The sequence below is a fragment of the Loxodonta africana genome, chromosome 11, assembly GCF_030014295.1.
Source record: "Loxodonta africana isolate mLoxAfr1 chromosome 11, mLoxAfr1.hap2, whole genome shotgun sequence".
NCBI lineage: Eukaryota > Metazoa > Chordata > Mammalia > Proboscidea > Elephantidae > Loxodonta > Loxodonta africana.
Genome location: NC_087352.1, coordinates 98,383,754 through 98,400,563, shown reverse-complemented (window position 1 = coordinate 98,400,563; position 16,810 = coordinate 98,383,754). Strand labels below are relative to the sequence as shown.

Below are 16,810 nucleotides of genomic sequence, written 5' to 3'. Positions count from 1 at the left end.
TGATGTCCCCTGAAACCATGGTCCCCAGACCCCTGCCACGCCGGCCTTTGAAGCATTCAGTTTATTCAGGAAACTTCTTTGTTTTTGGTTTAGTCCAGTTGTGCTGACCTCCCCTGTATTGTGTGCTGTCTTTCCCTTCACCTGAAGTAGTTCCTATCTACTATCTAAGTAGTGAATGTCCCTCTCCCACCCTCCCTCCCTCCCCCCTCTCCTAACCACAAAAGAATGTTTTCTTCTCAGTTTAAACTATTTCTCAAGTTCTTATACTAGTGGTCTTATACAGTATTTGTCCTTTTGCAACTAATTTCACTCAGCATAATGCCTTCCAGGTTAGGGGATTAATTTTTAAATAAAAGAGACACGAAGATAGGGAATCTTGCATTCATAATGGGTTGACTTGCAAATTCTGCTTTTACTTTCTTATTGTAAATAAGACACCTTCCCTCCCATTCTCATTAAGTAATCACAAAAATTCACATTCTAATCAGTGCCATTACAAAATGATGGCACTGCTTGGTAACGCTTTTGATCAACGTTGAGACTGCAGAGACCTGACAGACTCAGTGTAAAGTCAGGTGTCACTGAAGAAGACATTACCAGGGATGTCTGTAATTGCCACAGGGTAATTCATCAGGAAAATGCATCTTCAGACCAAATTTCAGTGGATTTGGTCTTCAGGAATTCTTATATGCTCTAGTCTGTCAAGGGAAGGAGACCCAAGGGACATCTGACATAGCTTTTTATGTTAAATGTTTAGTTTTACAAATTTAATAAGTATACATAAATAAAATACTTGCTTTGCTCTTCTTAAATTTATGTTCACCATCTATCTTGGTATTTCTGTGTTATGAAATGGAACTCCAAAACACTATGCCAATAAGATATGAGGACTCAAATGATGACTGCCTGATTTCAACACATCAACCAAGAACACAATTCAGGTTATAAATCAAGTATACTTGTTCCTTATTTTCGTTATGTTCCTTACATTTGTTCCTCCAAAAGACATTTACTGAGCGTATAGTGTGTGTGAAGTACTGTGCTAAACATTAAGAGGTAAGAAGAGATGGATTCTGTCCTCCTAAACAGAAGGAAATGATTGTTACCTCTGAAGTATTCACTTACCTGTGTAGTGTTTCACCAATTTCTGCAGAGTCTCAAACTGTGCTCTGGTTGTGATATAGTATCCACCATTGTCAAGTTTCCTAATTTTGTAGTGTTTTACATTGTCACCCCTTACCTCATCCCAATCACGAATAGAGAGGGAATAAGCACCTATGAGGAAAAATGACTACTTTTACTATATCTTTCTCAAAATACTGCCCAAGGAAATTGTTATATTTATGTTAGTGTAACAATAGTCGTACCTTTAGTAGTTTCACTCTCTCTTACTAGGAAAATACCTCGTTGGTTCCCAGGATTCAGAAGTAATCTTTCAGCATCTTTTCTACCCATTTTGCCAAAATACCATCTGGAAAAAATGAAGTGTTTTCAGTTGGAAAGGTGTAAGGGCCAAAAAAGTTATACAGCAGTATCAAAGAACGGAGTAGGGTAGGGAGGATGACAAAGAACAGATTTAGAATGCTAAGTAAAATTTTTAGCTGTTATGGGACATAGTTTAAAATATAATGAAGCACAATTAAAGATTTTTATTTATTAAATAAGAATATTAAAAAAAAACCTGAGGCAGGATATTCTGTCATACTATTTCCATGTACTGACTACTGAACATGTTTCTTGAACTTTCCCTGTCAGTCACAGGAATAGTAAGCGCAGAAGGCAAGGCAGCAGTAACAGACAGATCTTTCCTGTCATGAAGATGGAAACAGCAAGACTACAACAGGAAGAATCGAAGTGGTTCGCTGGCAACAATGTGATAATCTGTGTTCAATAAGATGCCAGTATTAAAAAACAAACAAAAACAAAACCCCCTGCCATCAAATTGCTTCAGACTCATGGTGGCCCCATGTGTACCATACCCAAATTATCAGGAATCCTAAATTAGTTTGGGTTTGATTTAATAAATTTTGTGAATAAAAATGACAGTCTCTGCTTTTAAGAAGCTCAGGTAATAGCGAAGACAAAAGAACAAAACAGAAAACTAGTGCCATAGTAGAACAGAACATTACGGAGGCAAATTACACGATATCATTAATAAAAGCAAACAAATATTGAAAGAGCACCTAGTACGTACAGAGCACTGTGTTAAGTGTTGTGATATGAAAATGAAGTGGTATTTATGGATCCTGGATGAACCTGGTTTGACCTAGAAGTAAGATTTGTCACTGAACGTGAACTTTTAACTTTTTTTGTTTTAATAAATTCAAACTTACAGAAAAGATGTAAGAATAGTACACAGAACTCCCACATATGCTTCACCCAGGTTCCCCAATTGTCAACATTCTACTGTCATATTCTCTCTATGTGTACATACACGTGGGTTGTGTACATACATGTGTGTATCTTTTCTCAACCAATTAAGTTGCAAGAATGTTGAATCATTACCCCTAACTACTTCAGTGTGTACCTCCTGAAAGACAAGGACAACTCTCCCACATAACCACAACCACCACCAGTCACCGCTGATCTAATACCGTAACTGAAGGTCAAATCTGAAGTGAGAAAATCTGCAGGACGCGAAAACGTTCACGGAATTTTAAAAAACAAGCGGAATAATAAAGAACAGAGACCAGGTACAACTTGTACTGTTATTAATGCAGATTCATTAAGATCTTCCTCTAAGTGGACGCCATGCCTTAGTTATTAATTTCCAAGTAACATCTCCTATTAATACGATACATTAGCCGTGTTAAGACGAGTGCGTGAGCGTGTGTGTGTAAAGTGTGGCCAAGTATGATGGGCATTAAAACATTTTAAAAATCAAAATAATTAATAAAATATGAAGTAATGCCATACTCTTCTGCCTGAATGGAATCTGCAGGCGCTACGTAATTGCTAGGGATGTAACCATTCTTTCCTGTGGCAATTGATCTTGCTTCCCACCAGTCTCCTTCCCTGCAACACACCAAACAACAATTACCACAACACAGGATACTTCCCACGACACAACATACTGCAGCTTTGTCTTGTACCTGAAGTAGACAAGAGGTATTATTTCCAGGTCTTATTGATACATTAATTTAACCAAGAATTAGGCTCAAAGAATATTCAAAAATAGGTTACATGAATTAAGAGAATAAGAAGCAAAGCATAATTGCATACATCTCCAAATAACAACAAAAAAAATCACATTTTAACTTCAGTCATAAGATCTCTTTTTTATAATAATTCTTTCAACCTAAAATGATATACCATACCAAATAAAGCAATTTGGGAGGTAAATCTTTCCAGTTACTCAGTTTTTGACCGAATGCTTCCTTTTGAAAGTTTTATTGATATAACTTGCGTGCCATAAAACTCACACATTTAAGGTGTACAATTTAGTGGTTTTTAGTATATTCACAGTGTTGTGTAACCATCCACCCAATCAATTTTAGAACATTTTCGTCATCCCAAAAAGAAACCCAGTACCCGTTAGCAGTCACTTCCCATCCATCCCCTCCCCACAGCCCCGGCAACCACTAATCATCTACTTTCTCTCTGTATGGATTTGTCTATCTGGACACTTCATATAAATGATATCATACAAGATGTGGTCTTTTGTGACTGCCTTCTTTCACGTAGTGAAATTTTTTCAAGGTTCACCTATATCGTAGCACATACTGGTACTTCATTCTTTTTTTACTGACAAATATTTTTCTTTTTAACAGTACATAAAATTGTAAATTTTTTAAAAGTCATTTTAGAAAAAAAGTCAGGGTGCCCTAGCACTCCTATAGCCAAAATATTAACAATGGGCAGTGATGCTAAAAAACTGAATTCCTGGAATAAAGTATATTTACAAAAATATTGTCCAAATAAGACTAAAATTAAATAGTTCTCAGGGCCTGAGAACTATATGTGAGTAATATGTAAGTCCTAATTTTTCAAAATTAATGTGAAAAGAGCAAATATTATCAGTCTTTAGTGAGGACGAGATATTTACAGTCAACTACTAAAGATTAAGTGCGTGTTTTGCTTTACTAGTGATAAGCCCTGAAAACATACTGTCTAAACTGATATTTTAGCAGCTGGTGGATTCAAACTGCTGACCTTTCAGTGAGCAGCTGAGCACTTAAACCACTATGCCACCACGGCTCCTCTTACAAATACGTGAGGTGAAGTTGCTCCCTAGAAAATGAAAAGAAAATTCTTTGGTAATTCAAATATTTATAAACTCATACCTCAGTTTGTAGTCTCTTAGAATTGCAGTCTCCTGGTATACATTAGGAAACACTCGTGGCACAGTGGTTAAGCGCTATAGCTGCTAACCAAAAGGTCAGCAGTTCAAATCCACCAGGTGCTCCTTGGAAACTCTATGGAACAGTTCTACTCTGTCCTATAGGGTCGGTATTAGTTGGAATCAACTCAATGGCAACAGGTTTGGTTTCGGTTAGTATATATTTGGAGCCCTGGTGGTGCAGTGGTTAAGGGCTCCACTGCTAATCAAAAGGTGAGCAGTCTGAATCCACCAGCTGCTCTGTGGAGACCTTACGGGGCCGTTCTACACTGCCCTACTGTCCTGTAGAGTCGCTATGCGTCAGAACTGAGTCATTGGCAAGGGGTAGTATATATTAAGCACTTTCAGATATGCAAACTGAAAACTTTGCATTTGATCCTGCTAAGCAATTGTTAAGGGGCCCTGGTGGCACGATGGTTAAGCACTTGGCTGCTGACCAAAAGGTCAGTGGTTTGTACCCACCAGCTGCTCCGAGGGAGAAAAGTCCTGGCAATCTGTCTCTGTAAAGATTACAGCCTGAAACACCCCACTGGGGCAGTTCTACTCTGTCATACAGCGTCACTATGAGTTGCAATTGATTTGATGGCACACAAAACCCAGTTACTGGTTCATTCAAATACTTATTACAATACCAATTAAGTGACAGACTATGATAGTGTGTGCTATAAACAGGTAAAAAGACAGTCCTCGCCCTCAAGGACGACCTGAGAGCATGGCTTTTCAACTTCAACACGACTGTCACTTTGGTCTGGATAATTACTTGTTGTGGGGGGCTGTCCCATATATTACAAGATATTTAACTTCATCCCTGGCCTCTACCCACTCAATGGCAGTAGCAGCCTCCTGGTCTGTGACAATCAAAAATGTCTCCAGCCATTGCCAAATGTCCCCTGGGTGACAGCCTCTAGTTGAGAATCACTGGTCTAAGACAATGACAAGTGACAAATTATAACTCAAAGTTGTATTAAGAGCTATGGCTGAGGTTTGCACAGGGTGGTGCTATATATAAACACAAAAGAGGGAAATCTATCAAGCAAGGGTGGGGGCTGGGCCCGACAGAATGGGGAAGAAGACTGGAAAGGTTTCCTTGAGAAAGGATATATGAACTACTTTTTTGAAAGGATGAATGAGGTTAGCGAGATAAAGGAAGGAAATGGAGTGAGAGATAAGAAGTCACATTCCAGGAAAAATAACTGGTATGTGTGACGGTATGGAGATGATGAGAAACCCCAGTGCAAACGCCTCAGTGTGGCTGGGCAGTGGAGTGAGAAAGGAAAGGGGCAGACAGTAAATTCGCAGTGAAAGGTGGCTATGACCGCTGTTGCTTCTGTTCTATCTTGGAGACAACTGGTAGCTACTGAAGAAATTTAAAGCAGAGAGGCATGATCATGTTTTATGTTCAGGAACAACAACTGGTAGCAGATGGGGACTAGGGATGGAAGAAAACATGACTGGAAACAAGAGACAACAGATACATTATTCCAGAAGTTATAAAGTGATTTCTTATGCCTATCAACAAAATTATGGAATCTATTTTCCATAACAAACAACAAATTTTCTATGATGGGCCACTGAAATGACAAAAACTCCAAGAGTCACATAAGGAAAAAGCAACTTAATATGGTCAGTTTTAGAGTACAGGAGTGTTTTACTCAGGCTTTTTCCTTTTTTTTTTTTTTTTTAACAGAAAACAGGTAAGATCTTCAATCATCTGTACTTAGATCAATAGAACATAAAATTCTCTTTATGAAGATTTTTTTGAAAAAGTAATGTACCTATTTGCATATAACCCGTCAATGACCTTGCCCCTTAAGTCTCCACCGTCTGCGGCAGAACCGCAGCAGCACAACCTGGGGCAGCAGTGGCTTCTGGCTGGGGCGTTCGTACTCGCCACATATCTGAGGAAACCAAGCGCACTGCCTGACCAGTGAGCAAAAACAACCAACCAGCCCAGCTGTTTCAGCGTGAAGACCAGGTTTTCTCTGTGTTTCTCCCTCAAAAAACACTCAGAACACTTACGTATTGTTAATTATTTGAAATCTTTCACCCTTCTTAAATGAAAGGTCTTCTGTAGTTCTAGCTTCATAATCATATAAGGCCACAAATATAGTAACGCCACCTATTGGAGAAAAAGAAGCAGCCATGGTAAATTGGTAACAAAGAAGAAATAGAACACTACTGTCAGGAAAAAAAAGAAAAAACTTAAGGATAGTTTTCTCCTAGTTTCCAGAATCCATTTTTTAGAAGTTGGGGCTCTGGGCAGCCGAAGTTTTCAAGTTTATAAGATGTTCTTTTGACACATTCCATGAAACTACTTGTGCTCCACAAATTCCAAAATTCTGTAGACCCACAGAAACAAATTTAATTTTGATTCAAAGTAGCAACATCTCTGACTTGGGAAGACAGATTTCAAATCAATTCTCTGGCAGAAAAAGCACTAATGAGTATTATAAACTCTTGGTGTTGACCTGCCCAATGTCCTACAGACAATGAATGGCTGAACGTTTTTGTTCATAAGACTAATCATTAACAGTAATAACTGAGTTTTTGTAAGATTATTTATTACATGTTTAACACAAAGGTAAAAATGGCAAGTTTTTCTTTACAAACTAAACGGCACGGCTGATACACAAATTATAAAGTACATATTCTAAACAGAACTGTGTCACAGTTAGCATTACATGCAGATGCTTCAGCGATCAGCACACTGAACAGTCAAACTATTCTTTGCAAACAAAGTAAGAAGAGAACAGATTTATACAATATGCATGGCATTTCAGCGTTAAAAATTATTCAAGGCATGTTAAAACATCCCATAATATACTGACATTCTTAATCTGAACGTCTACATGCTCTACTCATTACAATTCCATTAACTTGTCAAATCAATGATTAGTTTTCAAAATATCCATCAGTATTTTTAAAAAACGGTAGAATAAAAGGCAGGTAGTAAAACTACAAAGAACACTAACAAGTAAAAATGCTGTGAAATATAAAACTTGGTGTTCCAAATACAAAGTTACAGAAAATCAAAGGTAAAAATATAATCACGCACAGTTTTTCTCATTTATTTGGCCTCTCCTCTGAGTTCCACAGCCATGTATCAAGTGCCTATTTGACATACCTACTTGAATGTCTAATTTAAAACTTGTTAGCTACAAAACTCTCGATTTTTCTCCCCTAACCTGTACTTACCTCCATCTTCCCACCTAAACAAACGACATTAGTATCAGTTGCTTAAGCCAAGCCCATTACTAGGACTGTCAGTTCTACTTTTAAAATACATTATTTATCTACTTCGTTCCATTTCCTCGCTGCCACTTTAGTCCAAAGGTCCTTGTCATCTCTCGCTGGGGCTGCTGGGAGTAGCAGCCTTCTAACTCCTAACATTCATTCTCCACACAGCTGCCAGTTTTAAAGAAAGGAAATTCAATCATGCACATCTGCGATTAAAACTCTTCAAGAGCTTCTTTCTGGCTCTGAATAAACCCTGGCTTCTTACCAAAGTCTACAGGGTCCTGAGGAATCCTGGGCTTCTGCTGAACCTTTCGGTCCCCCATCATACCTTTCTCTCTGCTCACACTGGCCTATCCACTAGTCCTCAAAACTTCCGAGCCCCCCGTACCTCCTGGACTATTACACGTTATTCCTTCTCCCTAGGATGCTCTTTTCCCAGCTTTGCACATGGCTAGGCCATTCTCATCAACAAACCTCAGCTCAAATGATTCCTCCTCAATGTGCCTTTCCCTGGTCACCTAAAGGGCCTTCACCGATCACTCTAGGTAGTTCCTTCATAGCATTTAAGAATGATTAACCATCCGGTTAAGCTGTTTACTTGGTAACTGCTGCCAGACCCTCATTATAAAGTAAACCTCATTAGGGCAGAAACCTTGTCTGTCTTGCTCACCTCTCTACACCTGGCACACAGATACTCCATGTTCGCTGAATTAATAAATGAATACCTGTCAGTGTAGTATTTCACATAAATAAACTGCTTTAGGTAAATGAAGTATATCTTTAAGTATCAACATGAACTTTAACCATTTTGGATGATTCTCTTTCCCAAAAATATAATCCTGAAAATAATTTAAACTTTTGCTAATGACTGAAGAATATCATCATGGATACCTATCTATTACTGAGGTAGAGTTAAACCATAAACAAACCTAACCCACTGCCACCAAGTCGAGTTCCAACTCACAGCAACCCTACAGGATAGAGCAGAATCATCCCGTAGGGTTTCCAAGGCTGTAAATCTTTACGGAATCAGACTGCTGCTTCTTTCTCCTGTGGAGCAGCTGGTGGGTTAGAACAGTCAACCTTCTGGTTAGCAGTCCAGTGCTTAACCACCTTAGAGTTAAAAAAAAAAAAAAAAAATTGCCATCAAGACTATTCCAACTCACAGTGACCCTACAGGGCAGAGTAGAACTGCCCCATAGGGTTTTCCAAGGAGCAGGTGGTGGATTTAAACTGCCGAACTTTTGGTTGGCAGCCAAGCTCTTAACCACAATGCCACCAAGGCTTCACCACTTTCAGGTTGGGGGCTGGAATTATGTGTTACAGACATCAAGCAGTTGATTACAATCTTAACTCCCAAATGAACAGTCTAATATAATCAGGGTATGGCATTCCTCTGGCTACCGCCACTGGTCCAAGGGTGGGCAGACTGAAGGGAAAACTTTTAGTCCATGCTTGGACAAGAGACTTCTCTTTTGCCCTACTGGTTGTTAATAAGGGCACATGCTGCTCAGTTTGATGGTGGTAAATGTTTTGCCAAGCCAAAGGATAAAGCTGACACTCCAAGGACTGCAGGAGAGACGAGGAAGAAACTTGAGTCTCTACTGACATCACGGAGCTGCTGTATCAAGGAATCCTGGCACTCACCCTAAGTTATTGTTTAAGCCACTTGAGTTTTGTTTCTTTCAGGGAAAAGCATGCTGATATGGGATCCTTTACAAAAGAGTGTGGCTCTCTTGCTCTATTTTAAAGTTTCTGAACCTAGTTTTTACAGCATTTCTGTCTCCATGAAAGGCTGTCAGCTATTCCTTCTTCCTGTTCTCTGAAAAGATGTTATAATAAATGAAGTTCTAGACTAGGACATCAAATCTAAACTCTACTGTTTATTATTTGTGACTCCAAAAAAAAGAAAAAAAAAAAATTTAAACTGTCCAGGCCTCACGATTTTTTTTTTTTTTAAATCAGTAGTATCTGGTGGAAAAATTGTATTATCATCAGTACACTGCCATTTAATTAATATTTATTAAGTGATTACTATAATGTTTTAATAGTGGATAGCATTTTACAATTCTGAGAAGTTGTAAGATTTTTGAGGGAGGGGTATGTTTTTAATTTTTATATCCCCAGAGCCTGCCACACAGTAGATGCAATAAACATTTGAATAAGGAATTAATGAAATAGAAAATAATATAACCCATTACATAATCATCATCTGATTATCACCAAATCTCCCAGAACAACAATTATGTATACAATAAGACTTCAATTTTTGTTAGAGCCTATAATTTTCACATATAATTACTTTAAAAGTCCCCAAGAAAGTTATTTTTCTTACAACAAACCTTATGTAGGTATTGCCCAAAGTCATGTTCTCAAACTGAAAACAGAACTGTCTGTTGAAATCTCACCTGTTAAACTAGTAGGATATGAACTTGGCACCACTGAGAATGAGGAAGACGTTCCTCCAAAAGGTGTCACACCTGAGGAACCTCCAAACGGTGTCATGGAAAGACTGCTAAAATTAACAGATGTCCCCTTGGCTGAAGACGATGGTGCCACTGAAGTGTGCTCTGCTCCATAGTGGCTGGCACTTGTACTGACAGGCTCTGGAGTATTTTCAGTTCTATATACGGCTGGACTTTTACTCTCTTTACTTTTAATGCAGCCCATTATAAAATCTACAAAAGCAATAAGGTAAATATTTTGAGAAAGCCGTTAACATACAGGATACTTCAAAAGATTCAACTCAAAAGTAGACAAGGCATTTTTCTCTGCAAAAAGTATCATTAACAAAACAAAAAAACCAAAAGGCTAAAAATGAAGTCTCTTCCCTTCCCTTATCTTTTTTTTTTTTTAATGTGAAGTACTTTATTCACACTTTTTTGAAAAAGTAGCACTGAATTGTCAATTCATGGTTTGCAATTAAAGAATCAAAGACTTTTTTTTACAAACAATGTCATTTCCCAAATTAAAAATCTCTCCTCTAGGTTAATTAAAGCATGTATTTCCATGTGTCTTAAGTAAATGACCATTCTTGACCAGAAAATGTTTGCTAGAATCTACAGAACCAAATCTCCTCCACTGGGGAAGCAGGGCCTGCCCCTAAGGCAGCATCCAGTCCTCAGTGAATCCACAGCTCACGGATCTCAGACATGTCTTGTCCCCTTTCTTCAGTGTCAGATCCCACTACGTCAACTTTAAATGTGTAGAGGTAAAGAGCAGGCCTAAGAGTCTGGTACAGAGCAAGTTTATCAATTTTAGAGTCAGGTTTCATACAGCTGGAATCCTAAACAACCATGATGTGATCAGCTACAGTAAGATTTATAGAGGATTTACAACTGAAGTACCAAGATGCCCTTCCTTTCGCAGTGCGCCAGATTCTCCTGAGGAATAGCTCTTTAACGGTATCCTGTTGTTGACTGGCACAGAGAGCAACAGTGCAGGAGGTGAGCATCACCGTTTAGTTGGGTGGGACCAGGAACCAACATCGGCAAACAGAGACGTCAGATGGGTTTATCTTGGAAGGGGTCGGGAGTTAGGATCATAAATGTCCCACGACTATGTAGAAACCTCTGGAAGCACATACCAAGTCTTGCAGTAAATAACCAAAAGAGCCATTTTTGAACCCTGAGGCTACAGACAGATGATATTCACCAACACAGTCATCAAGGTGAGAGTCTAGTAGGCAATGATGGTGGCAACTCTGCAAGTACGGCTCCGGGTGGTTTGCACCCAGGTGGCATTGTAACTGGTGGCCCCTTACTGCACACTCTTGCATGCTGAACTGATTAAAATGACTAGCCATATTATTTATTCCGATTTGTTACAACTAATGTAACTTCAATTTTTTTATTGTGGTTAAATATATGTAACATGAAATCTGCCATTTTAACCTTTTTTTAAGTGTACAATTCAGTGGCATTATATTCATAAATTACTATTACTTTTCATCACCCCAAACAGAAATTCTGTACACATTAAGCCATAACTTCCCCCCACATGTATCTTCATTCCAATTCTGCTAAAGCACTGCTCCAATCATGTCACCCTCCAGCTCAACCACTTTCACTGGCTCAATGACAATATGCCACAGTGTGCTGGGGAAACTATCGGCCGCAATGTGCTGGGGAAACTATGGGCTCTGAAGTCAGAGAGGCCCAAGTTTGAGTCCTGGCTTTCTACTTACTACCAGAGTAATTTCAAGTATGTTGCTTATCCTCTCTTCACCTCAGTAACTTAAAAAATGGGGATAATATCACCTACCATTTCTGTTTTGTATATTCTCACAAACATTTTCTGGCCAAGAATGTTCATTTACTTAAGATAGATGAAATTAGCCAATTCAAAGAATTTTCACATTTTAATTAACCTAGAGGAGACAGTTTTAATTTGGAAAATGACATAGGCTTCCTGTGAGGATTAACTTCATTACAAGTACTAGACAACATCTGGCACATAGTAGGTGCTAACAAACACTGATCCTATTCCTTCTATCTATACAAGCACTGTACAACAAAAACATAGTGCAAGCCACAAATGCAAGCTGCATATATAATTTTAAATTTTCTAGCAGCCATATTAAAAAAAAGTAAAAAGGCAACAGGTGAAATTAATTTTAATAATGTTTTATTTATAACTCAATATATCCAAAATATAATCATTTCAACACGTAATATAAACACTGTTAGTGAGATGTTACCTTCTTTTTTTGTACTGTCTTAGAAATCCAGTGTGGGTTTTACAGCACATCTCAAATTGGACCAGCCACATTTCAAGGTCTCAGTGACTGTATGTGGCTGCTGGCTACCATACGGGACAGTGTAGCACCACGCCGTTTCTCTATCCTAACAACAGACATGGGAGGAGTTGGTAGTTCAGAGGTAGAACTCTCAACTTCCACTTGGGAGAACCAGGTTGGATTCCTGGCTGACGCACTCACGCACAGCCGCCCCCTCTGTCTGCGGCGGCTTGCATGCTGCTACAATGCTGAACAGGTTTCAGCATAGCTTCCAGACTAAGACGAACCAAGAAAAATCAGCCAGTGAAAATCTCATGGATCACAAAGGTCCACTCCACAACAGATCACAGGATGGGGCAGGACCAGGCAGCGCTCTGCTCCATTGTACACGGGGGTGCTGTGAGTTGGAGCCGATTCGAGGGCAGCTACCATCAACAGACACAACCTCAGTGCTTGCAGAATTAAGCACAATTCTCACCCTAGTGTTCTATCTCTCCAAAGTTAGCTCCTACTTTCTCACACTTAGGCTCTCAAGAAAAAAAAAAAAAAAACACCTGTTCCTCAAATACATATGCTCCGAGCTTCCCTATTTTTCTCCTCCTCTAATTGCTTCTGTCCATAATACTCTCCCCACATCTCTACCTGCTAAGATCCTGTCTGTTCACTGATGGTTATCACAAACATTACTTTTCCATTTAGGCTTTCCCTGTAATTGGTAAAAATCATTTTCCTTGAAGCCTCCAATGTACGTTTAGGGAGATTTTTGTATGAGATTCTCAGCTTATTCTATTTCATATCTTGTTTTTTGCTTACTATCTGTCTTAGTTATCTTGTGCTGCTACAACAGAAATACCACAAGTGGATGGCTTTAACAAAGAGAAATTTATTCTTTCACAGTTTATGAGGCTAAAAGTCTGAATTCAGGGTGCCAGCTCCAGGGGAAGGGTTTCCCTCTCTTGTTGACTCTGGGGGAAGGTCAAATCCTTCCCTGCTGCTGCAGCCCTGAATTCAGACTTTGACCCTCATAAAATGTGACAGAATAAACTTCACCTTGTTAAAGTCAGCCACTTGTGGTATTTGTTACAGCAGCACTAGATTAAGACAGACAGAATTTGGTGCTGGGAGAGTGAAGTACCGCTCTAACAGATACCTACAATATGGAGGCAGTTTTGAAGCTGTGAATGGGTAAAGGATGGAGGAGTTTTAAAGTGCTTAATAGTAAAAGCCTGGAAACCCTGGTGGCATAGTGGTTAAGAGCTATAGCTGCTAACTAAAAGGTCAGCAGTTCGAATCCACCAGGCACTCCTTGGAAACCCTGTGGGGCAGCTCTACTCTATCCCATACGGTCGCCATGAGTAGACTCAACTCGATGGCAACAGGTTTAAAGGTAAAAGCCTAGACTGTTGCTTTGAAGAAACTGTTGGTGGGATTACAGACATCAAAGACAATTCTGGTGAGGACTCAAAAGGAAGTGAGGAGAGCTGTCACACTGGAGATGGCACAGACAGCAAGAAGCAGCAACAGAGTACTGACAGCAGCAGAGAAATGGCAGCTGCAGAACCAAGAGACCAGTGCCAGACAGCACTGGAGCCAACCCACGGAGTGAGAGCGCTGCGTGCCTTTGTACAGGAGGGTTCCTGGTGGAGTGCGACGCATCCAGGCACTTATCAGTGGTGGTAGGCTTGCTGATCTGACTCACACAGCGAGAGAGTTGAGTGCCTTCCAGCCGAAGTTTACAGAGGAGTGGGGAACTTATCAGTGGAGCTAAAGGGCTTTGGAATATTTGCCCTAGCAGGGCAGACGTGGGCAGAGATGCCTGAGGGGCCAAGGGGCCAAGGAACCAGGAATCAGATAACTTGTATTCTAGGTTTCACCGATGAAGAGAAATTTTTGGATTTTGGACTTGTAGTTGAAGTAAGACTTCTGCTATGACATGACGGAGTAACTGTGTTTTACATGTGGCAAGGACATGAATTTTGGGGGGCCAGAGAGTGGAATGTTATGGACTGAATTGTGTCCCCCCAAAACGTGTGTCAACTTGATTCCCAGCACTGCGTGATTCCCAGCAATGCATGACTGACCACCATTTTGTCATCTGATGTGATTTTCCTATGTGTTGTAAATCCTATCTCTATGATGTTAATGAGGCAGGGTTAGAGGTAGTTATGCTAATGAGGCAACACTAGATCTACAAGACTAGACTATATTAAGTCAATCTCTTTTGAGATATAAAAGAAAGAATCAAGCAGAGAGATAGAGGGATCTCATACCATCAAGAAAGTAGTGCCAGGAGCACAGTGCATCCTCGGACTCAGGGTCCCTGTGCTGAGAAGCTCCTAAACCACAGAGGATTAATAATAAGGACTTTCTTCCAGAGCCTACAGAGAGAAAGCCTTCCCTCGGAGCTGATGCCCTAATTTGGACTTCTAGCCTACTAAACTGAGAGGATAAATTTCTCTTTGTTAAAGCCATCCACTTGCGGTATTTCTGTTACAGCAGCACTAGATAACTAAGACTCCAGTCTAATTTCCAACCCACCACCAAGCTACTGGCAATACATTTCTCAAAAGCAAGCGTTGTGCTTGACTCATCTCTTATCCACTGTACTGCCTACCAATGTGACTGGAAGACAGTAGGTTTACTAACACTACAAAATCTGCACTATTCTATTCACTTTCTGCAGAAGCATTAATGTAGATTTCATTAATTCACTTATTTTTAAAGTTCATTCTTATTTGTCTATTTCATCCCTTCCTATGACATTCAAAAGGGAAGTAGGTGAATCAGATGAGTGCCTCAGATTGAACAGTTACAACCTTGGCTACATGATATTAGTTTAAAATATAGCTATAAATATTAAAATAGATATACTCTCAGAATCTCAGAGCTGGAACATCTTCAGATCACCACCTTAAAGGGTACATTCTAAAAATACAACACTTAAGTGCAAGCATCAAAACACAACTGGGAGGACCTGAAATTTAAATACACGCTGAAAACAACGTGAGGGAACGTAAACTAAATAGACACAAGCAACTGCTTCTGAAAGCATTAGAAGAAACTAAAGGGGAATCATTTCACGGTCTTCGGTTGGAAGAAGTCTTTTCAAGCATGACATAAATTAAAACAACAACTAATAGATCTAACTATTATTATTCCAAATGAGGGGCAGGTGTGGAGACAAGAACACTTGAGTGAAGCTAAAGACATGCCAAATACGGAAAATAGCTTTGAATTCGTTAATGCTTTAACTCGCTCTCTCCGCATACACATATAAAAATTGGTTGACCTTCTTAATATAGACAACTCTTACATATTGGGGGGAAGCTCAGAGAAAATTAGGAATGCCTATTAAAAGGCAAATCACAAAAAGAAATATGAAAGCCCAATTGATATTTGAAAATCTGTCCAACCTTCCCAGTCTTCTAATAAATGCAACTTATCCTCAAATATCATTTCTACATTTAGGTTAGATTCAATGGCAACCTAAGATTACATAATTACTAAGACATCATAAAGATTTTCTCATATCTATAATGCTTCAGGAAACCCTAGTGGCATAGTGGTTAAATGCTACGGCTGCTAACCCAAAGTTCAGCAGTTCAAATCCACCAGGTGCTCCTTGGAAACTCTATGGAGCAGTTCTACTCTGTACTATACAGTCACTATGAGTCAGAATCGACTCGACAGCAACGGGTTTGGTTTTTTGGTTTATAATACTTCGATGTATCAATTTCTCACTGTTTTTCTTAAATTCCATTTTAAAAAGTTATAATTTACAAACAGTAAAATTCACCCTTATAAGTAAGACAGTACACGATACTAAGGGAGTCTGCACAACTTGACCAAGGCAAAGTCACAGAAGCTCCATGGACACATCCAAACTCCCTGAGGGTCCGAATTACTGGGCTGACGGCTGTAGGGACCATGGTCTTGGCAAACATCTAGCTCAAGTGGCATAACATAGTTTATAAAGAAAATGGTCTACACTCTTCTGTGGTGAGTAGCATCTGGGATCTTAAAAGCTTGTGAGCAGCCATCTAAGATACTCCACTGGTCTCACCCCACCTGGAGCAAGAGAAAACGAAGAAAACCAAAGACACACGGGAAAGAGTAGTCCAAAGGACTAATGGACCACAAGTACCAGAGCCTCCACCAGACTGAGTCCAGTACAACTAGATACTACCCAGCTACCACCACTGACTACTCTGAGAGGGATCACAATAGAGGGTCCTGGATAGAGCTGGAGAAAAATGAGAACAAAATTATAACTCACAAAAAAAGACCAGACTTACTGGTCTGACAGAGACTGGAGGAACTGTGAGAGTAGGGCCCCTGGACACCCTTATACCTCAGTAATGAAGTCACTCCTCAGGTTCACCCTTCAGCCAAAGATTAGACAGGCCCATAAAACAAAATGAGACTAAAGGGGCACACCAGCCCAGGAGCAAGGACTGGTAATGGGGAGCCCAAGGTCAAAAAAGGGAGAGTGTTGA

At 39.6% G+C, this 16,810-nt stretch overlaps 1 protein-coding gene across 2 annotated transcripts in view; it reads right to left on the bottom strand.

The window, feature by feature from the left end:
- YES1 (YES proto-oncogene 1, Src family tyrosine kinase) overlaps nt 1-16,810 on the bottom strand; it is a 116,652-nt gene that overhangs the window by 46,102 nt on the left and 53,740 nt on the right. For both annotated transcript variants that reach the window (XM_064294700.1, XM_003406378.4), the window contains exons 2-6: nt 9,985-10,254; nt 6,359-6,458; nt 2,917-3,015; nt 1,368-1,471; nt 1,126-1,275 (exon numbers count right to left, since the gene is read on the bottom strand). In XM_064294700.1, the coding sequence (XP_064150770.1) occupies nt 1,126-1,275; nt 1,368-1,471; nt 2,917-3,015; nt 6,359-6,458; nt 9,985-10,246 (715 nt within the window). In that variant the 5' untranslated portion in view covers nt 10,247-10,254. The remainder of the gene's footprint in view (nt 1-1,125; nt 1,276-1,367; nt 1,472-2,916; nt 3,016-6,358; nt 6,459-9,984; nt 10,255-16,810) is intronic.